This window comes from Vulpes vulpes, chromosome 2 (assembly GCF_048418805.1).
Source record: "Vulpes vulpes isolate BD-2025 chromosome 2, VulVul3, whole genome shotgun sequence".
Classification (NCBI taxonomy): Eukaryota; Metazoa; Chordata; class Mammalia; order Carnivora; family Canidae; genus Vulpes; species Vulpes vulpes.
Window position 1 is genome coordinate 119,684,633 of NC_132781.1, and position 24,594 is coordinate 119,709,226.

The 24,594-nt window shown below is 39.1% G+C and overlaps 1 protein-coding gene across 11 annotated transcripts in view; it reads left to right on the top strand.

Moving 5' to 3' along the window:
* Nucleotides 1-4,716: 4,716 nt before the first annotated feature.
* ANKHD1 (ankyrin repeat and KH domain containing 1) overlaps nt 4,717-24,594 on the top strand; it is a 120,455-nt gene continuing 100,577 nt past the window's right edge. For 6 of the 11 annotated variants that reach the window (XM_026017458.2, XM_072749785.1, XM_072749786.1 and 3 more), the window contains exon 1: nt 4,731-5,329. In XM_026017458.2, coding sequence (XP_025873243.1) covers nt 5,039-5,329 — 291 coding nt within the window. In that variant the 5' untranslated portion in view covers nt 4,731-5,038. Of the gene's footprint in view, nt 5,330-24,594 lie in introns of all 11 variants that reach the window. The other 5 variants (XM_072749790.1, XM_072749791.1, XM_072749793.1 and 2 more) reach the window with 2 other exon arrangements.

Here is a 24,594-nt window from a genome sequence, read left to right on the forward strand (position 1 = left end):
GGGGTGTGATCCTGGAGACCCGGAATCGAGTCCCACATCCGGCTTCCTGCATGGAGCCTGCTTCTCCCTCCGCCTGTGTCTGTGCCTCTCTCTTCGCTCTCTCTGAATGAATGAATAAATAAATCTTAAAAAAAAAAAAAAAGGAAAGATATAATGGTTGAATTATCATATCAGTTTATCTGATTGATGAAGTTCCTCTGCCCTTGAGGGTACCAAGGGATCAATGTGATATAGTGGGAAGAGCATGGGTTTTGAGATAAGGTGGAAATAAATTCAAATCCTAGCTTTTCCATATATAGGTCCTAGAAACTTGGGTAAGTTATTAAATCTTTTTGGAGTTTCAACTTGCTCATCTAGAAAATGAGTGAAATCCTGATAAGTTCATTATAAAGGTTAAAATATTTAATATCCAAGTGCAACATATTTGTAGTTTTCTTCTTTCCTTACACAAACTGAATTGTGATGCACTGACATGCAGAAATTAAATGTCTTGAGAAAATGCAAGTTGCACATGGAAGAATTACAGCTAAAGTAGTTAAAGTAGCTTACATCCCTGTATCTACAATTTCATTTGTCAATCTCATATTTCTCACAAGAAATGAAGCCTTTTATTACTTCAGAAGTTTTAAAAATCCTTGGGATATACAGTTTTTTCTTTTGCCTTTTCCTTCTATGTCTGAAAGATAGTCAAAAGGAAGAGAGCTTTGAAATACACTACAACTACACCCTAATCAATAGTCCTGCTGGGTTTTGGGAGGAAAACATTTTATTCTAATGAACATTAGAATATATATATATATATATATATGTATATATATATATATATATATAATATATAGAATTATATATATATATTCACTTAAGAGGGATTTTGCTCTCTTTTGCTTATTTAGCATTTGAAAAATTAGTGTATCTTCTGTTAGTGGCAAATACCAACTTAAGATATGATGTATCAAAACCAATATTACCCAATAAATCACATTAAACTTATTAATATTTTTCATTGAATACTTTAAGTGTGATTTGGTTTATTTATTTAATGTATTACTACTTGATATAGTGATGATTTCTCAATTAGATTTCACTTTTGTTACACTACATTATGTGGTATGTATAGAAATATTAAGTTCATATATAATACAGTCTCAACAATAGTCACCAAAATCTATAAGATTGGGAGTTTCTAAACCCTAAAATGATTACTCAATTGTCGTCAAACTCCTGGCAACAAGTGTCTCAAGTAAAGATCCAGGTGAAAAAAGATTATTGCTCAATGATATTTTCCTGGCTATACTCAGGGTTGATTGCTAGGTACTGAGTAAAGAGTATATATTTTTCTTTCAAATATATTGGGAAAAATGCAAATGCCTAGATTTCCTTTCTCTCTGTTCTTAAGATACATTACATTTGTTCAAAGAATTTAATGAGTTTGTTCAGGGAGTTGCATCAGAAATTATTTTTGTATTAGTGATAGGAATGACAAGCAGTTCCTTTGTAATGCTGCACCAGTCAATACCTGTTTTTGCCTAAGGATGTATCCATACCAATTCTGGATAATCCAGCTTTGAAGTGGGTTGGGCAGAGCTGGGTTTCTTTTGTTGGTGCTATTACTTTGGGTTGTGACCTAGTCACACATGCATTCAAAATTTAAACAGCACTGAGAATACAGGCCAATTAAGCCCGTAGGTTCTAACTAAAGACAGTATACAGGGCATTTATATCAAAATAGTTTTGTAGAAAAGGTCAAGAGTTTTTTCCATTTCCTACAATTTATTATCTAGAAAGAACATTCACCCTAACCTTCTGCTTATAGAAAACATTCCTTTAAAAAAAAAATTCATTTATCCACTCAGGAGAGACACACAAAGAGAGAGAGGCAGAGACGGAGAGGGAGAAGCAGGCTCCCTGCAGGGAGCTGGACATGGGACTTGATCCCCAGATCCGGGATCATGCCCCAAGCTGAAGGTAGGCGCTCAACTGCTGAGCCACCCAGGCATCCTGAAAACGATCCCCTGAAAACGATTTTTTTTTAAATCTGAAATGCCAAAATTAGAAATTACCAAGCTAGGCGCACCTGGCTCATCCAACATCTGCCTTCAAGAAGCTCAGGTCTTGATCTCAGGGTCCTGGGATTGAGCCCCACATAGGATAACGATTTTTTTTTTTTTAATCTGAAATGCCAAAATTAGAAATTACCAAGCTAGGCGCACCTGGCTCATCCAACATCTGCCTTCAAGAAGCTCAGGTCTTGATCTCAGGGTCCTGGGATTGAGCCCCACATAGGATCCCTGCTCAGCAGGAATCCTGCTTCTCCTTTCCTCCTGGATGGTGCTCTCTTGCTATCTCTGTCTCTCTCTCTCAAATAAATCTAAAAAAACAAACAAACATAAATTACCAAGCCAAAGAAATGTTCACAATCTTCAAAATGTTAAGTTTGGCAGAATGAAGTTTTTAAAAATTGTTTTATATATATGTTTAAGATTTTATTTATTTATTTTTAGAGATTTTATTTATTTGAGACAGAGAGAGAGAGCACAAGCCGGGAGGAGGGTCAGAGGGACAGGGAGAAGTAGACTCCTGGTTCAGCAGGGAGCCCAATGTGGGACTCAATCCCAAGACTCTGGGATCATGAGCTGAGCTGAGGGCAAACGCTTAACCAATTGAGCCACCCAAGTGCCCCAAGATTTATTTTTTTGAGAGACAGAGCGAGAGAGAGAGAGAGAGAGAGAGAGAGATCCCCAGCAAGTGGGGGGATGGGCAGAGGAGGCAGGAAAGAGAATCTCAAGCAGATTCCCTCCTGAGCAGGAGCCTGACTTGGGTTGGATCACACCACCAATGAGATCATGACCTGAACAGAAATCATCAGCCAGTAGCCTAACCCACTGAGCCACCCAGGTGCCCCAAAATCGTTATATACAGAATTTTCAGATTATAGTTCAAGGGAGGTGAAATGTTAACAATTGCACAATCAAGATATACAAAGCCCTTTGTTAGAGTTGCAAGAGAGGAGACATGCCAAATCTTTTGCTTTTTGGTCAATCTAAGTCATATGGACATTCTCTGGGTCAAAGGACATTTGCCATACAAACTTCACCAAACGCTTTCTGGTGATCCTTGATCATAGGTTTAGTTGAAGCATGAATATTTTATTTTATTTTTTAAATTTTTAAAAATATTTTATTTATTTATGATAGACAGAGAGAGAGAGAGAGAGAGAGAGAGAGAGGTAGAGACACAGGCAGAGGAAGAGGCAGGCTCCATGCCGGGAGCCCGACGTGGGACTCGATCCCGAGTTTCCAGGATCGCGCCCTGGGCCAAAGGCAGGCGCTAAACCACTAAGCCACCCAGGGATCCCCGAAGCATGAGTATTTTGAATTTTATATTCCATCTTTATTGACAAGGGGAATAGAGGGATTGAGATAGAAGAGATAATAGAAGTAGAGACAGATGGTTAGAAGAGGGAAAGACACGTCTGCACGCCCGCCGCCCGCCCCCTCCTTGGCCCCCACCTTAGCTAGCTTGTTTCGAATCACTGAGATCTGACAAGAATTAGGTTGGTTGGCAGGGCCCAGGGTTAGGTGGAAGCCTCCTGAAGGAAGAGTAACTAACAAAAATGGGTCTTCCGGTTTGGCACTTTGCTAATTGCCTTATGCTAGTTACCTAATGTATTCATAACAACGCAATGCGGGACGTGCTGGTATTAGCCCCATTCTACAGATGAACGAACTGATTCTCAAAGATTAAACACAAAACGCCCGTTGGTCATACAGCAAGTGAGTGGTCGCGGCAGAATTGGAAACTGCTCCAGATCACGCACTCCTCACAACGCTATCGGCCCTCGGGTCTGATCTCTTCGAGCTGTTCGCGGGCTTCGCACCTTCCTTCCTGGGACAGTTCCCAGTACCGAGGCATGGCGCTGTCCAGCCCTCAGGCCCGCCGCCCTCCACAGGCAAGAGAACGCGGCCCCGGGGGGCCATCCCGCCCGCAGGCGGTAGAACTGTCGCGCCCAAGCCCGTCGCCTCGCGGCGGCCATCCCCAGCAGCCCCCCGGGGCTTCGCGCTCGGGGTTCCACTCGGAGAGCCTGGAGGGCGCAGGCAAGAACGGCCCTGCCTCCTCGCCTGTCCCAGCCCCCTACTCCCGCCCAAAGAGCCAGAGGCAGAGGTTACACAATCTCACCTGTCCCAGAGGTGGCGACCGCTCGAGTGACTGACGCTTCGCTCCTCCAACCAGGGACTGTCAGGAAGGTGGAGACTAGATGAGGATGATTGCATCTTTCCTCCAATCCCCGTGCAGCGACTCTCCGGCCGCAGTCTCAGCGTCTCGCGGAGAGCGACAGGTGGGAGAGCTTCGTAAAACTTCCGTGCCTCTTGCAATCCTTGACAGAGAAGCCCCAGAAAACTGAGGGTGAATTCTACTCCACATCTTACCAATCCTTGCGGGTCGTCACCTCTGCCGTAATGTTAATCACAAGTGGAAATTCCCCAACCCTTTCCCGTCACCTCAGATGGGGGCGGGAAGAATGGTACTATTGCGGGCCAATTGTACCACGCGACGTCCTGTGACAAAGTGATCGACGCTTTATGGCGCCAATGAAGCCTCTCATTGTCATGGGTCACCGTGACTGACCACAAGACGAACTAATCCACTTTAAGGTCGTGATGCGATAGTTAGGGACATTGACCAATAGACGTAGAAAAAGACCGGAAGTCGGCGCGTGGGGTCTGGGAGGCGGGTGTTCGCAACCGCCTAGGCCTGCGCGGGTCAACGCAGCTTGGGGGCCGCGAGCCAGCAAGCGGCGCGTGACGAAGAGCCTGAGCGACGGGTCACCTTGGCCAATGATCTGCAGCCGCTGGGGGGCTACAGCCAGTGGCGAGTGTGGGGGGCGGGAGGCAGCAGGTTAGGCAGTGAGAAGTTAGTGGCGCTGCTGGGACGGGGGGAAGGAGAAGCTTCTTCCTCCTGCTGTTCCTCTCGTTCCGGGGATCGGCGGCGGCGGTGGCTGTGAGTGACTCGGCAGCGTCTCCGGCTCCGCGTGCGAACCATGCTGACCGATGGCGGAGGCGGCGGCACCTCCTTTGAGGAGGACCTGGACTCGGTGGCTCCGCGATCCGCCCCAGCCGGGGCCTCGGAGCCGCCTCCGCCGGGAGGGGTCGGGCTGGGGATTCGCACCGTGAGACTCTTTGGGGAGGCTGGGCCCGTGCCGGGAGTCGGTGGCGGCGGCAGCGGTGCGGCCGGAGGGGACGCGGCGCTGGATTTCAAGTTGGCGGCTGCCGTGCTGAGGACCGGGGGTGGAGGTGGTGCCTCTGGCAGCGACGAGGACGAGGTGTCCGAGGTACGCTTCCAGGACCCCCGCCTCCCATACGGTGTGAGGCATGAATTCTCTTTGGGCCGGCACAGGGCCCGGGCCACCTTCTCGCTCCCCGGGCAGAGCCGTTCTCTGACAGCGATCGGCTCCATGGCGTCAGTGGCAGCGGTGCGGGCCTAGTGCGCCCTCAGCTTACTCTTCAGCCGTCGGCTCGAGCCGGCCCGGTTCCCGTCACCATCCGTAGACCCACAATGGGGAGTCCTTTGGTCTCTAAGCTTCGCGCGGGAACAAGGACTCCTCTAGCTACCTCCCGCCCACCCCGCTTTGGAGATGGGGGGGGGGGGGGGCGGGGTCTTGCCAGAGTCCCTGCCCTTGGTACTGAGAGACCGAGCGAGACTGGGAGAGGGAGACAGAGAGACACCGAGACCGAGACAGAGCTGGCTAGCTGAGAGAGCATTTCCACTATATGCCTGTTCCCAAAGTTGAGTTCTCTGTCATTTATTTGCCCTGTGCCTTACCTGTGTAGAAAGAAGAGTTCTTAATTTCCTTTTTTAGTTTGAGACAGGTTAGTATGAAGTCTCTCTCTGCTTTTACCCTGAGGAAGCACGTGAGTCTTGCACCTGGGACCTTTTGTGAAGTTACACAGGAAAAGGAAATTCCAGTGCATCTTTGAGCTTCAGCAAAACTGAAGTCTGTAGATTTTTAGGCTTGGAGTAGGTAAAACAATGAATACCTTTTGTAGCATTTAATGAGCAGATCCTTCATTTCTTTTAACTCTTTAACTCTTAACTGTGCCTTAGGTCTGAGCAATGTGGGATGGAAGGCATTGTCCTATTTTGGTCCCTAGGGAAAAGGCCCCTATATGTTTATATAAAATATATGTACTTTTTTTTTTCTCCTGACCATGGTTTGGATTTAGTACTGTTCCTTGATGGCTATTGTTCTGAGTGCCCAGAGTATTCTATTTTGGTTCTAAGGTGCCTGGTTCATTCCCCTATGACCAATTATTTTAGCCTCTGATCTTGGTGTTAAAGTACAGAGATTTCTCTGTATACAACTATCCTGGCTGCTGTATTTGAGAGGAATAAAAAACTGTTTGTGGGTTGCAGAATACAGTTAGTGCATTGTCTTACCATTCCACCATTGTCTTGCCATGTCTGAACAGGGGTTCATTTATATTTAAAACGTTAATGCATTTTCACTCCAACGTTATGCTTTGAAAAAAAAATAGTGTGTGGGATATAAGGGAGCTAGTCCCTTGAATGTCTGTATCTTTAAATTTCACTTTAAGAGAATTAATTTCTAAGTCAAAGTGAGACAGGATTGTATTTGAGTAGGCAATTATGGGGAAAGTTTCTGGAGCATCTCTACTCTTGTGCTTATGGATGACTTTCTTTTATCCTTTCAATGAAAATTGATTAGAGAGGAACCTAAAACACATGTACTTTTTACCACAAAATAAAGTGGGACTACTTTTAGGTTCTAAAAATTAGAGTCTTTTTTTGGTTTTGTTTTAACTTGTAAGAGAGACTGAAAAGGTTTGCTTTGGTCTACATGTGATGTCCTTGATTTTCTGGACCATTTTTTACATAATTCTCATAGGTGAAATGAAAGATCACTATTTCACTTTTACATAAATAGTATTCTTAATTTTTTTCAGGAGAGTGCTGGTGAGCCTTCGAAGTCATAAATCTCTAACTCTTAGCTCATGTGTTATATCTGGGAAATGAACTTTTTAACTATTTCTCTGAGGCTTGTACACACATAAACACACATGCACAGACAGTCTGTCTCTTCCTCTAACTTACTGTATTTCATTTGGATTTCCCATACCGTGTGATTCTGTGAGCAGAATCCACACCATTTTTTGGGTGTTCATTGTGGAAGTTATTTCTGATGATTCTTACACCCATTTAGATTAATGGTAGAAGAACTCATTTTCCTGTTAAGTTTTCTGTACCTAAAAAGGATTTAGGTATTAAGTGTATATGGATAGGCCTCATTTTTTGAGTGAATGTGTCTGGGATATCCAGAGACTTTACCATAGTCTTAAGATAATGCTCAGTGTGAAAAAAAAAAAAAAAAAAAAGATAATGCTCAGTGTATATATAGATTTTTTTCTTAAATTGTGGATAAAGAAAATTTTGTTTTTATGTCTTCTTTCTCCTATATCCTATAGATAAGAAATTCCTGGAGTATCTAATCTTTTCTGTACAGTATGTGTGGTAGAGTATAGTCTATGTATTTGTGAGAGAAATGACCTCTTTTCTTTCACAGGATTAGCTGTCTTCTCCCATATTATGGCCTTTGAATTTCCAGTATAAAGAGACCATAATGTTTACAAAACACTCACCTAATTGGCATTTGATAAATAATACTAAAATCTTTATTTTCATCTTCTCTAGATGTTTTAGAACCAAGCATTTAGAATCTAGACATCCAGAGAAATAAGGAGTTATTTTATAGTTTGAGAGTGAAGTTTGTGTTGTTCTACAAATGGGGCAGGACTCAGTGAGAAATAAGAAATGTGGAAGCCTAGTTTATTTGCTCTAGAATTAGTTGAAGTCATACATTTGATGTGCAGAGGCATAGATACTCTAAGGACCTCTTTTTTGTTCATTATAAGAGCCAATGGCTAAGAAAAAACAAGCTATTTTCCCTTGCTGGCTAAGTCAAAAGACCTTTTAGTTTAAGGAATGGGCTGGGTCTTTCTGTAAATTTTTATTAGAATTGTACAAGCTTAGAGAATGCCACCATTTGGAATCTTGATTCTTGTTTTAAACCTTGGTAAATATCTGTTTTGTATTTCTTCAGGCATAGCAAGATGTTCCTTAGCATCCAAAGCCTTGAATAGAAAGCAGAACTTGCATTGGGTCCTATTGAAATGTACCATTGTTCAGAATAGAGATCAGGTTGAAAATTCTTTAAAAAGTAATTTTTATTTATTTTTATTTTTTATTTATTTATTTTTTTAAAAAGTAATTTTTAAATGTTGACTTTAGATTAGGAGTCTTTTTTTTTTAAGCAAGTAAAAATGAAGAAAATACCTAAAGAAAATGCATTTGTGAGGTTTATGACTTAATTTTTCACTGTCATAAGAATGTATGCATGTATATGCGTGATATCCTTTCAAAATTATAAAAGTCATATAGTCTCATGTTGAAAAATTCAACAGTGTAGGTAGTAGATATAAGGTACAAAGTAAAAGTCCTCACCTCCCACTAACCCTTCAAATGCCATTCTTCAGTGATAACCAATGTTAAAATTTTTCTTTCAGTTAATTTTCTGGGCCTGTATACACACACTTTAAAGACAGATAGCATACCTTTATTTTATTTTATTTGTTTTAGATAGCATACCTTTATTTTATTTTATTTGTTTATTTGACAGAGGAGAAAGCATGAGCAGTGTGGGTTTGGGGGCGGGGGAGGGTGGTACAGATGTAGAAAGTCAGGAAGGAGGGAGAAGCAGACTCCCAGTAAGCAGGGAGCCTGACCTGGAGCTCAATCACAGAACCCTAAGATCCTGACCAAAGTCAAAGGCAGACGTTTAACCGACTGAGCCACCTGGGTGCCCAGACAGCATAGTTTTGTATCATAAGGTTTTTTTCTTATATTGAGGCAGGTGCATATTTATAATTAAATAGAAGCACACAAACACTGTATATAGCAATTTATAGCAAATTATAGCAGAAGCTTTGTAGGGATATTTTTTCCTGAAAAATATTTTTATTTATTTATTTTTAAAGATTATTTATTTATTTATTTATTTATTTATTTATTTATTTATTTATTTATCATGAGAAACAAAGAGAGAGGCAGAGACACAGGCAGAGGAAGAAGCAGGCTCCGTGCAGGGGAGCCCCACATGGGACTCTATCCCAGGTCTCCAGGATCAACGCCCTGGGCTGAAGGCGGCGCTAAACCTCTGAGCCACCCAGGCTGCCCCTGAAAATTATTTTTAGAGGCAAAAGTACCACTATACAATTTCCATTTGATTTTCTCTATTTGAAGAGGAGATGTATCATTTCCTTTAGAGTTCCTTATAATCTATAATCTAGAGGCAAAGTTTCTCAACAGAAACATGCTGACATTTTAGTCCAGATAACTCCTGTTAGAGGCTATCTTGTACATTAGCAACATCCCTGGCCTTTACCTACTAGATGCCAGTAGTACCCACCAGTTGAGAACCATAAATGTCTCCAGATATTGCTAAATGTCTCCTGGGGACAAAATCACCCCTGGTTGGAACAATGAGTCTAAGAGTCCATTCTTATCAGCAGGAATGGCAATTTTGAAAAATTCATTGTCCATGAAAATAAATTTCTAAAACACTTTTATGAGGACTTTGTTCAAGGTAGAAAGGGCCTTATTCCATATATTATTAATAGCGATGAAATAGGAAATATAACTTTGTATTCCAGGGAGCAGATTTTGGAGACATTGGAAATGTTTACAGAAGGAAAAGCTACATGTTATCACTATCACAATTTGTTACATTGCATAAGTATCAACTTTGCATAAGTTTCATTCTGTAAAGCCTTAAGACTTTACATATAAAATGATATATTGATAAGTATGGTTATATGAATGGTGGGTCAAACCAGAGCTGTTTAGGTTTGGATGGAGGAAAACCTCATTGTGAAACTTGAAGGATGAAGGGTTTTCTTATGGTTATTATTTAGTACATTCCAGTAGGTACACCTGTGTACAATTGATGAGTCAGAGTGACGGAAAGGCAAATACAATGAAAAGCCTTGAACTAACCCCCTTCTCCCAAGTATCTTGCCCTCTACGCTTTAATGTTTTTTTCTTTCAGAATTTATGGAAATACAAATATGTGTTTTTATTTTCCCTATTATATAACAAAAAAATAACATACTATATGTGTGTGTGTGTGTGTGTGAGAGAGAGAGAGAGATTTCTAAGTGGTAGATTTGAGAAAGATTTGGACTTTATCTAATGAGAGTGATAAAACATGTTAAGAATGAAGCATTGGAGATGAGTTTAAGCACATTTCTTCTGGAGTCTATCTGGTGGTGATATGATAATGTACTAGATAACTTCTGAAAAATCAATTCTGGCCTTCTGATGAAATGATAGATAAAAGATTACACTTTGACGAGAAAACAAAGCAGTTTTTAAAAAGTATTAGTCTTGAATTGGCAAGTAAAAAGAAATGAAGAGTCTACCTCTTTTTTGTTTTTTGCCAGATTTACCTTTCTACGTAATCAAAGGTATAAGAAATAAAATCAGTTCCTTTCTTTTTTTTACCGATTATAAATGAACTATTTCAACATATCTCTCTTCTTGGATTTCATTATTTACAATTTTCCTTTCTTGTTGCTTGTTTATAAAATCATAGAATCTTGTCTCATTTTTAGGTAACTGCTACCATTTATGGAATACTGCATAATATATGCCAGAACCATATTAGATACTTTTGTTATTTTATTTCATTGTTTCAACACACCTTTCAGGTAGATATCTACATTTTTATAGATTAATAAATGTAGGCTCAGTGCAATGATGAATCCATAAATCATAAAACAAAAGAATGGTTAAAATGCTACATAGCTAGTAAGAGGTAAAGCTAGGATTTGAATCTAGTACTGAATCCAGAAACCATGCTATTATTGTGCTTCTTTAGATTAGGAAATAGACAGCTTTTGGTTATGAAATACTGCTTTTCCAGTAAATGCTTGCTTAGTCCCTGTAGAAATTTTCATATATCTAAAGTAGAATGAGAAAAGTAAGGACAGTGTAGTGAATTTCTCATAAAGCTATTTTTCTTCTCATTGTTGCAAAATGAAAAATTGAAAATATCCATATTTGACAAAATATGAAATTAGAAACTGCATGTCGGGACACTGAGCAAAACCTTACAAGTCTGTATACCTTGAGCTAAGTGACTTGCCCAGGATAACACAGCTTTGTAGAAAATAGGTCATCTGACTCCCATTATCTTACTTGTCCTGCTGACTCTTTCTTTTCCGGTCAGTTGTACCAATGAATTTAATTAGTTGCTTAAGACATGCCTGTCTCAAATCAGCATATGTTGACCTTGTTGGAAAAATTTTATATTACTTAATGAAATTGATAACTGCTGTGTAGATCAGTATATTAGGAAGGCAATTAAAAGTAAGTATACCATTTAGGGGATCTCTGGGTGGCTCAGTGGTTTAGTCCCCGCCTTTGGCCCAGGGCATGATCCTGGAGTCCTGGGATCGAGTCCCACATCGGGCTCCCAGCATGGAGCCTGCTTCTCCCTCTGCTTGTGTCTTTGCCTCTCTCTCTCTCTCTCTCTCTCTCTCTCTCTCTATGTCTCTCATGAATAAATAAATAAAATCTTAAAAAAAAAAGTATACCATTAAACAAAAAAGCATACCATTGAGTATACATTGAGGAGCACTATTCTTTTTTTTCTTTTTTTTTAAGATTTTATCTATTCATGAGAGACAGAGAGATGCAGAGAGAGAAGCAGGCTCCTTGCACGGAGCCCAGTGCAGGACTCAATCCTGGACCCCTGAGCTGAAGGTAGATGCTCAGCTGCTGAGCCACCCAGGCATCGCTTTTTTTTTTTTTTTTTTTTAATTCTATCTGCCAACACATAGTATAACACTCAGTGCTCATCTCGTGGAGCAGCACTATTCTAAGGTAATTCTGTAATTAAACTTACTTGAAAAGTTCAGTTCTTGTCATTATCTTTAAAGATTTAAATAAATATTAAAACTATGGATATAGAAAGGCATATTCCCCTACTTCGCACCTTTGCCAATATGGAAAATGTTGGTTTTGTATATTTTTACACTCTAATTTGTAGAAATTAAAATATGGGGCAGCCCCAGTGCCTAAGTGGTTCAGCACCACCTTCAGCCCAGGGTGGGATCCTGGAGACCCGGGATCTAGTCCCACGTCAGGCTACCTGCATGTGGAGCCTGCTTCTCTTTCTGCCTATGTCTGCCTCTCTCCCTCTCTCTCTCTCTCTCTGTCTCTCTGTCTCTCATGAATAAATAAATAAAATCTTAAAAAAAATTAAATTATGTGTGCTCTTCTCTTGGTAGTTAATGACAGCGTGTAGTTCATATGAATGATCATTTGCCTTGTGATGATTGACTGGCTTACTTTTCTTCTGGCCAATTTTACCTAAACCAGGAAGAAAGTAAAGTTGTATATAAAGCTCTATATTATTTATTTGCTAGACTAAAATTTAGCAGCCATTTGTGACAGAGCACATTTGATCTTCCTCCTTTACATACATTTCTGTTCTCATAAAGTTTTTCCCATAATGGATGTTTTCAGTAGTAGAAAGGGTATTTGTTTTTTTTTTTTTTTTTAAAGTAGTTATCCCATTGTATCCTAGCTGTTTTTTTTTTTTTTTTAATTTTTTATTTATTTATGATAGAGAGAGAGAGGCAGAGACACAGGCAGAGGGAGAAGTAGGCTCCATACACCGGGAGCCCGACGTGGGATTCGATCCCGGGTCTCCAGGATCGCGCCCTGGGCCAAAGGCAGGCGCCAAACCGCTGCGCCACCCAGGGATCCCTCTAGCTGTTTGATATACCTGCATTAGTGTGCAATTTTGAAAAGAGAAAGGCAAGTATACCCCCAGGGGTTGGCCTTAAGAACCAAAGAATTGTACAGGAGAGCAGTTTATTAAGTTGTCGAGGTAAGTTTGATTTGTTTAACAATTTATAATGACATTCATTCTCATGAGCATGAGAACAAGCTTTTTGTTTGTTTGTTTTTGTGTGTGGTAAAATATACAGAGACAGAATTGACCATTTTAACTATTTTTTTGTGTTTTTTTAGTTGTCTTAGAATATACATAGAAAAATTTACCATTTTAACCTTTTTGAAGGATAGCGTTCAGTGGCATTAAGTATATACACATTGTTATGCAACCATCACCGGCAGCCATCTCCAGAATGTTTTCAACTTCCCAAACAAATTCTGTATCCATCCCTATCTACCCTTCCTCACCCTCTAGCAACCACAATCTACTTTCTTTCTCTGTAAATGTGACTACTCTGGGTATGTGTGACTGGCTTGTTTCACTTAGCATTATGTTGTCAAAGTTCATCCATGTTGTAGCATGTGTCAATTTCATTCCTTTTAAAGGCTAAATACTATACCATTTTGTATATATACCACATTTTGTTTATCCATTCATCTTTGATGGACACTTGGATTGCTTTTATCTTTTGGCTATTGTGAATATGCTTCTATGAACATGTGTGTACAAATACCTGTTCAAGTTCATTTGTTCATTCTTTTTCTTTTTCTTTTTTTTTAAGATTTTATTTATTCATGAGAGAAACAGAGGCAGAGACATGGGCAGAGGAATAAGTAGGCTCTCTGTGGGGAGCCTGATGTTGGACTCAAATCCCAGGACCCCAGATTACCACTTGAGCCAAAGGCAGATGCTCAACCACTGAGCCACCCAGGTGCTCAAGTCCTTGCTTTCAATTTTTCTGGGTAGTGGGGTTACGGGATCATTTAGTAATTCTATTTTTAATTTTTTGAGGAATTACCATACTGTTTTACATGGCAGCTATAGCATTTTACATTCCCATCAGAATTGCACAAGGGTTCCTATTGCCACACACTCTAGCAAATACTTGTTATTTTTTATTTTGTTTTTGTTTTTGATAATAGCCATCCTAATGAGTTTAAACTAGTATCTCTTTGTGGTTTTATTTTGCACTTCCCTAATGATTAGTGATGTTTAGGATCTTTTAATGTGCCTTTGGCCATTTGTATGTCCATTCAAATCCTATCCTCATTTTTAATTGGGATGCTTTTTCATTGTTTAATTGTAGATATTCCTTGGGTATTAATCCCTTATATATATAACTTGCACCTATTTTTTTCATTCCATAGGTTGCCTTTTTACTCTGTTGATATAGTGTCCTTTTATTCCTCAAAGTTTTTAATTTTGATGAAGTCCAGTTTACCTATTTTTTTTCCATTTGTTTATACTTCTGCCATCCTATGTGTGAAGTTGTTGCCAAATCCAGTGTCGTGAAGATTTTCTCTGACGTTTTCTTCTAAGAATTTTATAGTTTTAACTTTTAATTTAGGTCTGGGATCCATTTTGAGTTAATTTTTGTATACAGTGTAAGATCAGTATCCAGTCATTCCTTTGCATATGGATATCCATTTTTGCCAGCACCATTTGTTGAAAACCCTATCATCTCCCAATTGATGGATTAAAATTAAAAATTGACATCTTGGGGATCCCTGGGTGGCGCAGCGGTTTGGTGCCTGCCTTTGGCCCAGGGCGCGATCCTGGAGACCCGGGATCGAATCCCACGTCAGGCTCCCGGTGCATGGAGCCTGCTTCTCCCTCTGCCTGTGTCTCTACCTCTCTCTCTTTCTCTCTGTGACTATCATAAAATAAAATAAAAAAAAAATTAAAAAAGAATTGACATCTTTGTTGAAAATCAGTTGGCCGTATATTGGAGGGTTTATTTCTGGCTTGTCTGTTCTTTTTTTTTTTTTTTTTTTTTAAATAAAGGTTTTATTTATTCATTCATGAGAGACATGGAGAGGGAGGCAGAGATATAGGCAGAGGAAGAAGCAGGCTCCACGCAGGGAGCCCGATGTGGGACTCGATCCCAGGACCCCAGGATCACGCCCTGAGCCAAAGGCAGATGCTCAACCGCTGAGCCACTCAGGCATCGCTGGCTTCTCTGTTCTATTCCATTGTTCTCTATGTCTGTTTTATGCCAGCATCACACTTTTTTTTTTTTATTACTATAACTTTTCTAGTAAGTTTTGAAATCAGGCAATGTTGGTTTTTCAAATTTGTTCCTTTTCCAAGATTGTTCTGACTATTCAGGGTCCCTTGAAATTCCACATGAATTTTAGGATGAGTCTTTGGGGATTGCATTGAATCTTTAGATTACTTTGAGTGAGAACAAGTTTTAGTGCAAATCTTAATGTAATTGTTTTGGGGCACCTGGGTGGCTAAGCTGGTTAAGTGTCTGATCCTTGATTTCGGCTCAGGTCATGATCTCAGTGTTGTGGGATCAAGTGCTGCGTTGGGTTCCGTGCTTGGTGTGGAGTCAGGTTGGGATTCTCTCTCTCCTTCTGCCTCTGTTCTTTCCCCCCACTGTCTCTCTTTTTCTCTCAAAATAAATAAATAAAATCTTTTAAAAAGCTTAATATAATCGTTTTATTACATTAGATATTAGGAAATCAAAAGGTTTGAATTTGACAAAATAATAAAAATCATCTATAATAGGGAAAGGTTGTAGGAACACTCAGTTCCTACAGTCACTCAATGTCTTCCCTAAAGACAATGAACCCAGTTAAAATGGAATAGTGTAGATGAGTAGATGTTTTCTGAAATATAATCCTCATTTTTTCCTGATTCATTCTCATATTGACTAACTTGTGATTGACCACAATGCTTCATATATTGATTAAATGCTAGGAAGAATATGTTTTATTTATCCTTTATATAACTAGTGGTGAGTTCAGTTTTAGAAAAATTATCTCAGTATAGTATTAAAGCTAGATAAATGAACCTGTAATATTTTCTTTAATGATATAGAATTGAAATTTCACATTACATAAGCATTTTATGAAATCTTAGTCAGAAAGTAAAGGTTTGGTCTTGCTAGTTAGTTAATACCTCGAGTGGTACACTTTGGAAGGACTTTCAGTTCTTACCAGCGTCTGATTTTTTTTCTCTGTTTACTTATTTTTCTGCTATATCTCTACATTTTAATCTTTGCCTTTTAAAAATTGTAGTCACTAAATTCAGTAACATATGTGAAACAAACTGTCGTTATCAAAGAGCAATCCCAAAAGGGGCAATAGTCAAATTATATTGGATACATTGTCTTTCTTTGTTACTTTTTATTTTGATGTAATTTCAAGCTTACTGAAAGTTGCAAGAATAATACAGGAACTACCCTCCATATATCCTTTATCCAGACTCACTAATGTGTTCATGTTATATTGTCCTACTCTCTCTCTCCATTAACAAATAAATTAATAATTTTCTGAATCATTTGAAAATAGATTGTATGCATCATGCTTCTTGATCTTTAAATTCTTTTTTTTTTATCCTTAAATTCTTCAGTGTACATTCCCTAAACATTCTCTTACATAGCCACAGTACATTTATCAAATTAGGAAATTGAACACATTTCCAAGGTATTTTTCAAAATCAGATTCCTGAAGTTTAAAAAATTGAAACATAATCCACATATCATAGGTTCACTCTTTATGTACAATTCAGTGGTTTTTAATATATTGACAAAGTTGTGCAACTACTACCACTATTTTTTGAAAACATTTTCATCACCCACCAAGCAAAACCTTGTACTCATTAACAGTCATTTCCCACCCATCATCCAACTTCCATCCCATATTCTCTGATAATCACTAATGTGCCTTTGTCTTCGAATTTGCCTAGTCTGGGCATTTCATATAAATGGAATCATATGACATGTGGTCTTTTGTATCTTGCTTCTTTCACTTAGCATATTATTGCCAAGGTTTCTTCATGTTGTGACTTGTATCAGTACTCCATTTGAAAAATATTCCATTTTGTTCATTGATTATTTCTACATTTTGGCCAGTAGGAATAATGATGCTTTGAACATTTGTGTACAAATTTTGCATGAACATTTCTTTTCAGTTCTCTTGGGTGTACACCTAAGGAGTGGAATTGCTAGATCATATGATAACTAACTGCAGGGTGTTTGACTTTCTGAGGAACTGCTAAGCTGTTTTCTATGCAGCTGCACTATTTTACATTCCTATCAGCAATGTCTGAGGGTTCCAACTTCTCTACAAGTTTGGTAACTTTTTTTTTTAAGATTTTATTTATTTATTCATGAGAGACACACACAGAGAGAGGCAGAGACATAGGCAGAGGGAGAAGCAGGCTCCATGCAGGGAGCCCGATGTGGGACTCGATCCCAGATTCCAGGATCTCACCCTGAGCCCAAGGCAGACACTCAACTGCTGAGCCACCCAGGTGTCCCTAAATAAATAAAATCTTTAAAAAAAAAACCAAAAAAACCCCTCCAAAACATATTTATAAAAAAAAATCAATTGACTGAAAATGTAGGGGTTTATTTTTGGAGGATTTATTTCTATTAAATTCCATTTATTCTAGATGTCTTATGCTAATTTTATACCATCTTGATTACTGTAGCTTTTAGCAGTAAGGTTTGAAATTGGAAAGTGTAAGTCTTCCAACTTTGTTCTTTTTCAAGATTGTTTTAGCTATTCTAGGTTATTGGATATGTTCTTGTTCTCTTTATCAGGTTTTCAATAGAGTTTAATAGGAGGTATTCAATATTCTGCAGAATTTGTGGTCACACAAAAGGGCCCTCCTCTTGCATTAGTAATATTCTAACTCTTGAAATTTCCACCCCTCTTATATACACTCTTTTGGACTAGGGGGACAACTCGTCATTTAAACTTGTTTTTGCCAGGCTATGAGAAGAGCAAGTTGTCACAGTTTAAGTGTTTGATTTTTTTCATGTATCCTCTCCTTGACAAACCATGGGTATATGTTTGAGAAGAGATAAAACTGAGGTAGGAGGAGATGATTGGTTTTTGTAGCTGTAGTCTGAATGCATCTGATGTGGACTATAGTCTGCATGAAGAATGCAGATGGATTTCTTTTTTTTTTTTTCAGGATAATAGATAAATGAATAAGTGGAATAAAATATAAACCATAGTAATTAAGAGTTTTTGTGTTTAGTATCTTCTAACAACTACTTAGGAGGTGTGAATCCAATATTTAAGTAACATACAATTTGCTCTCTCCCAACCTAGTGTTATCACCTGTGATTAAATTGCAGAAACAGATCTTACATGTGACTGCTCAAATGGTTGCAATTATATTAAATTATTAGTTATTTTCACTCTGTAAACAGATTCTGTACTATATTTTAGTATCTTCTACTTAGGAGTTGATAAATAAAAGTTTATTTTCTTTTAGTTTGAAGACAGCATTATTTAAAGCTATATATAAATCAGGTGCATGGATTTGATCTATTATTCCTCACCCTCACAAAGTTTAGAATAATATGATCATACAGTATTAAAGTTAGTTTTCTATTGTGTATTATATTTCCTTGTTGCTAATCTGTTACAGTCTTTCATTCATTCCCTAGAAAAGAAAATCAGAGCTTAGTTTAGGGTAGAACCTCTTCTTCATGAATTTGTGTCACACATAATAAAGTTATGTCTTTCAGAACTTAAGAGTCCTTGGTAATCCACCCAGGTGTCCCAGCATTGTGTACTTTGGTTGCATTACCTCTTTTTATATTTTCAAGGTCTTGGGGCACCTGGGTGGCTCAGTGGTTGAGCGGCTCAGTGGTTGAGCCTTCAGCTCAGGTCGTGATCCCTGACCCGGGGGGTCCTGGGATAGAGTCCTGCATCAGGCTCACCGCAGGGAACCCAGTTCTCCCTCTGCCTATGTCTCTGCCTCTCTGTGTGTATCTCTCATGAATAAATAAAATCTTTAAAAAAAAAATGTTTTCACAGTCTTGTGACAATCCAAGATCCTAAACACAAATGTATAGATCATTGTCTTGTGTAAGTTGGATGATCACTGTAAGGTTGATATTTGGATGTCTTACTTTAGGAGTTTGATGGGTTTTAGGTGGCAAGTTTAAAGAGGCAATGATTAAAAATGAAACGATACAAAGTCCATCAGCATATGATTGTCTTGTGTTCATATTTAAGTAGAATCACAACTGCTTCATTAGGGTCTGTAAACTCTCCAAGCATGTTGTCCTTCACAGCCTTTGCAGTTTGTTCTCTCAGGAGCATTCTTCTCTAGATATCCATGTGGCTTCAATCTCCTATTTCTGCAGTCTGGCCAAATAGGCTTTCCAACTGCCTACTCTATATGTATTTGCATAAACACCTCAGGGTCACCAATTTTAATTCTGAACTCATCATTTCCCCCTCCATCATGATTTTTTTTTTTTACCTTCGCCCGTGTAAATTGCATTGCCCTAAAATTAGTTACTGCAGTCCGAAACCTCACATCTTCTCACCATACATATTTAAGCAGGCACTAAGTCCTGTAGGTTCTTTCTTAACATCTTGTTTATTTGTCCCTTTCTCTCTTTCCTTAATGCTTCTGCTATAAATAAAACCATTATCTTTCACTGGCATTTATTTCAATAATCCCTGGCTCTGTCTACCTTCAAGATTATATCCCTCTAATTCTTACTCTACCCTGCTGTCAGAGTAAATTCTCTAGTGTCAATTTAGTCATGTCACTCTTTTTTTTTTTAATTAATTTTTATTGGTGTTCAATTTACCAACATACAGAAAAACACCCAGTGCTCATCCTGTCAAGTGTCCACCTCAGTGCCCGTCACCCTAGTCATGTCACTCTTGACAAAAAGCCTTCTCATTTCTTAGATAAAGGATAAGTCAAATTCCTTGACATGGCATACAAGGTTATTTAGGATTTAGCTTCTGTCTATTCTTTTAACTGTCCTTTTTGTACCCTACTTTATTTGTTTTTTGTGTTCTAGTCATACCAAATTGTTGTTAGTTCTCTGAACCATATCAAGCTGTTATAGGCCCTGGTTTAATTTGCTTCTGCTGCTTTGACTTCTAGAATCATATTAATAGCTACTATATGTTGACTGCTTCTTGCCCACTGGGTTAAGTACTTACTTATATTTTCAAATAAATTTACCAGTGCCATATGAAGATTTTTATTTTAATCAAAAATCAAAATTGCAAAAAAGTTAGTTCCAAATTACAGGTGAGGAAAATGAAGCTTAGAGACATTGTATGACATATACAAAGTTGTATATCTAATAATGATGGAGTTGGGATTTGAATTCAGGTATCTTGGACTCTGAAGCTCATGTTTGTAACTACCACTAAACAGTGCTGCTGCTGTCACTGATGTTCCCTCTTTCTCATCCTGCTGGATACCTTCTTGTTCCAAAACTGTCATCTCTAACTCATGTCCTTTATTGCTACTCCATTTGGGATTGGCCATTCTTTCTTCTGTGTTCCCATGTTGTTGTCTGTGTATAACTATTATAGCATCTCTAATGCTTTATTGCATTTATTTGATTTTTTTTTTTTTTTTTTTTAGATTTTATTTATTCATGAGAGAGACAGGGAGAGAGAGAGTGACTGAGGCAGAGACACGGGCAGAGGGAGAAGCAGGCTTCATGCAGGGAGCCCGATGTGGGACTCGACCCCGGGTCTCCAGGATCACACCTTGGGCTGCAGGCGGCACTAAACTGCTGAGCCACCTGGGCTGCCCTTGATTGTCTGTCTTAATGAGCAAGAATCATATTTATTTTTGTGCTCCCAGTATATAATAGAATGTTTGGCATATAGTAGGTGCCTAATAAATGTTGAATGAATGTATTTGTAGTGCTTAATATGTTCAGGTTACTTATTAGCCTGAAATGATTATAATAGATCCTATATTATTTTTGTGGAGTGGAGAGTAGGAATAAAGGAAGACAAGGCAAACTGACTTTAATGATAGTAGTAGTGGTAATATTAATAAGAATAATAGCAACTAATATTTGTTGAGCAATTCCCATGTGTTAAGCATTGTTTTGCAATTTTAGATATAACATCTTGCTTACTCGTCAATAGCCCTGTGATACAGGTACTGCTATCCTTATTTTATAGCTGAGATAAATGAGGTTAAAAGAGGTAAGACGAGTTAGCTAAGATCGCACTGAGTGATGAGCTGGTGTTCTAAGAGTCTTCTTGCTCTTAGTCATTATGCTTTCCTCCCCTTATTGGTATTAATTGGAGGTTTATGGGTTTGTTTTTTTTTTTAAGATTTTATTTATTCATGAGAGACAGAGAGAGAAAAGCAGGCTCCGTGCAGGGAGCCTGACGCGGGACTGGATCTGGGGGTCTCCAGGATCACGCCCTGGGCTGAAGGCAGGCGCTAAACCGCTGAGCCACCCAGGGATCCCGGTTTATGGGTGTTTGAGGCTCTTTTTAACTTACTAAAATCAAGTATTCTTTTAGAGTGTTGAATGCTTATTTTCTATTTGGGATAATAAGTAGAAGCCAGGACTTCTTTCTAACCTCAACCATACCCATTTATTATGATAGAGAAAATACAAAGTTTCTTCTTTCAACACAATGCCTAATGAGTATGGGAGCAGTCTTCTTTTTAAAAAACCTATTGTGGCACAAATTTTGTTGTATATGTGTTGTACACTAGAAATAATATAGATGTGGGTGCCAGAAATTACTAAATGAAAACATGATTTGTCTTTTTTTTTTTTAAGATTTATTTATTTATTCATGAGAGACACAGAAAGAGAGGCAGCGACACAGGTAGAGGGAGAGGGAGAAGCAGGCTCCATGCAGGGAGCCTGACATAGGACTCGATCCTGGGTGTCTAGGATCATGCCCTGGGCTGAAGGAGGCGCTAAACCGCTGAGCCGCTCGGGCTGCCCATGGTTTGTCTTTTAAAGAACTCTGTCAGAGAGGTGTTAGTGGGTTTGGTGATCTTGATTACACTTAATTTTATTTATTTATTTTTAAAACTTGGCACCCCCCCCCCCACAATTAATATCATTTTATCACCAGCAGCTTTTATTTTTTAAAGATTTTATTTATTCATGAGAGGCACACAGAGAGAGAGAGGCAGAGACACAGGCAGAGGGTGAAGCAGGCTCCATAAAGGGAGCCTGAGGTGGGACTCGATCCCAGGTCTCCAGGATCACGCCCCAGGCTGAAGGTGGTGCTAAACCGCTGGGCCACCTGGTCTGCCCTGCACTTAAATTTATTTATTAAAAGAGTTTTTTCCTGGGACGTCTGGGTGGCTCAGCGGTTGCACATCTGCCTTTGGCTCAAGGTGTGATCCCAAAGACCCGGGATCGAGTCCCACGTTGGGCTCCCTGCATGGAGCCTGCTTCTCCCTCTGCCTATGTCTCTGTCTCTCTCATGAGTGAATAAATGAAATCTTAAAAAAGAGTTTTTTCCTGACACTATTGTTAAACTGAAGAATTACCGTATTTATAATTTTTCTGCTTTCTTTGTTAATGTTTGTTTTTTTAGAAGATTCGCTTAATGTGGTTTGGTGTGGTAAAAAGAGTATGAGCTTTGAAGTCCAAAATACATAGCTTCAGATCCTGTATAGTTATGTGATATTGGGCAAGTCACTTTTCTGAGTTTCAGTTATTTAAAGTGAAAGTCAGTTAATCTAACTTGAGTAGTTAAGATGATTGATTGAGGGGCACCTGGGTTGCTCAGTCCATTGAGCTTCCAACTATTTTTTTTTTTAAGATTTTATTTATTTATTCATGAGAGACACACACACACACACACAGAGGCAGAGACACAGGCAGAGGGAGAGGGAGAAGCAGGCTCCATGCAGGGAGCCCGATGCGGGACTGGATCCCTGGACTCCAGGATCAGTCCTGGACTGAAGGTAGGCGCTAAACCGCCAAGCCACCCAGGGATCCCCTAACTACTGGTTTCTATTCAGATCATGATCTCAGGGTTGTGAGATTGAGCCCTGCATTGGGTTCTGCGCTTAAGAGTCTCTCTCTCTCTAAAATAAATAAATTAATCTTTAAAGAAAAAAGATGATTGGAATAATATATGGAAAATGCTGGTGATATTAGGCATTTTATTAATGGTAGCCTATTTTTTTAATGCACTTAATTCATGGTAGCTTTTTTTTTAAATAGAGTTTTTGTTTTTATTTCTTTATTATTATTTGTTAAGCAGATGCTTTGCCCAAGATGGGATTGGAACTCATGACCCTGAGATTAAGAGTGACATGCTCTACCAACTGAGCCAGCCAGGTCCCCCAAGTAGCAATTACTTTTAAGAAGACCTTCCTTTCTCCCATCTTTGATTAGAAACTTCAAAAGAAAAATAGATTCTGTATTAAAACTATAGTTTAGAAATTGGGTGTTTATAATTGAGCAAGGTGAAGTTAATTTTCTCTAGATTTAATTTAGAATTAGGAAAAGCATACTGGTTCTTTCTTGTATGTGCTATGTGGAATTAATCAACTTCAGATATCCCAAAGTATCATTTCTGTTTTTTTGTTTTTGTTTTTTAAGATTTTATTTCTTTGAGAGAGAGCACACAAGCAAGGGGAGGGGCAAGGAGAGGGAGAAGCAGGCTCCTAGCCAGCAGGGAGCCTAATGTAGGGATTGATCCCAAGACTCTAAGATCATGACCTGAGCTGAAGGCAGATGCTTAACCTACTGAGCCACCCAGGCGCCCCACCATTACTGTTTTTTGAGAAGAGGATTGTGGGTTTGAACTTAGAAATACAGTTTTCCTTGTAGAAAGAAACTTGAAAAGTTTTTGTTAAGGAATACAATCTTTTCATTCCAGTATTTCAAGATGTTTTTGTTGATTTTATTGGGTCTTATAGTATCAGCAAAACTTATTCCTAAATTTATCATTATTTGGTCCTAAATTGCAAATGTATTACTTTCTCCCTTTGAGTACATTTTGGGGGATGTTTGTGGTGATACTGTTATCAAAACTTTTAAATACTGTGGTTTTTTGCAAAAAAGAATTGCTATGTCCTTTATTAATTATCTCTTGGAACATGATCCATACTTTTTGCTGTTCCAAGTAGAAATCAGTAGTAAACCACCTGTATTCTGAAATGGTATAAATGCTGATTCTGATTTAGAGGGCTTACTGTGAGTGAGGAAAAGTAAGACATACTGGTCTATCCAACTATAAACTACAAAAGAGAAGAGATATAGCAAATGCAGTTTAAAAAATGTTACAGGTGTTTACAATGTTTTACCTAGCTTTCCATTTTAAATTATCAAATCTGAATCTCTTATTTATTTATTTAAAGATTTTATGTATTTATTCATGAAAGACACAAAGAGAGAAGGAAGAGACTTGGGCAGAGGTAAAAGCAGGCTCCCTGTAGGGAGAGAGAGCACACAAGCAAGGGGAGGGGCAAGGAGAGGGAGAAGCAGGCTCCTAGCCAGCAGGGAGCCTAATGTAGGGATTGATCCCAAGACTCTAAGATCATGACCTGAGCTGAAGGCAGATGCTTAACCTACTGAGCCACCCAGGCGCCCCACCATTACTGTTTACTCGGCTGATGCCGAGACTGGATCCCAGGATTCCGGGATCCCAACCTGAGCCAAAGGCAGACACTCAGCCACTGAGCTACCCAAGTGCCCCTGAATCTCTTTTCTTTTTAAAGAGAATTTTTAAAACGTTTATTTTTTAGTAATCTCTACACCCAATATGGGCTTGAACTCCTAACCCCAAGATCAAGAGCCACACACTGCCCTGACTGAGCTAGCC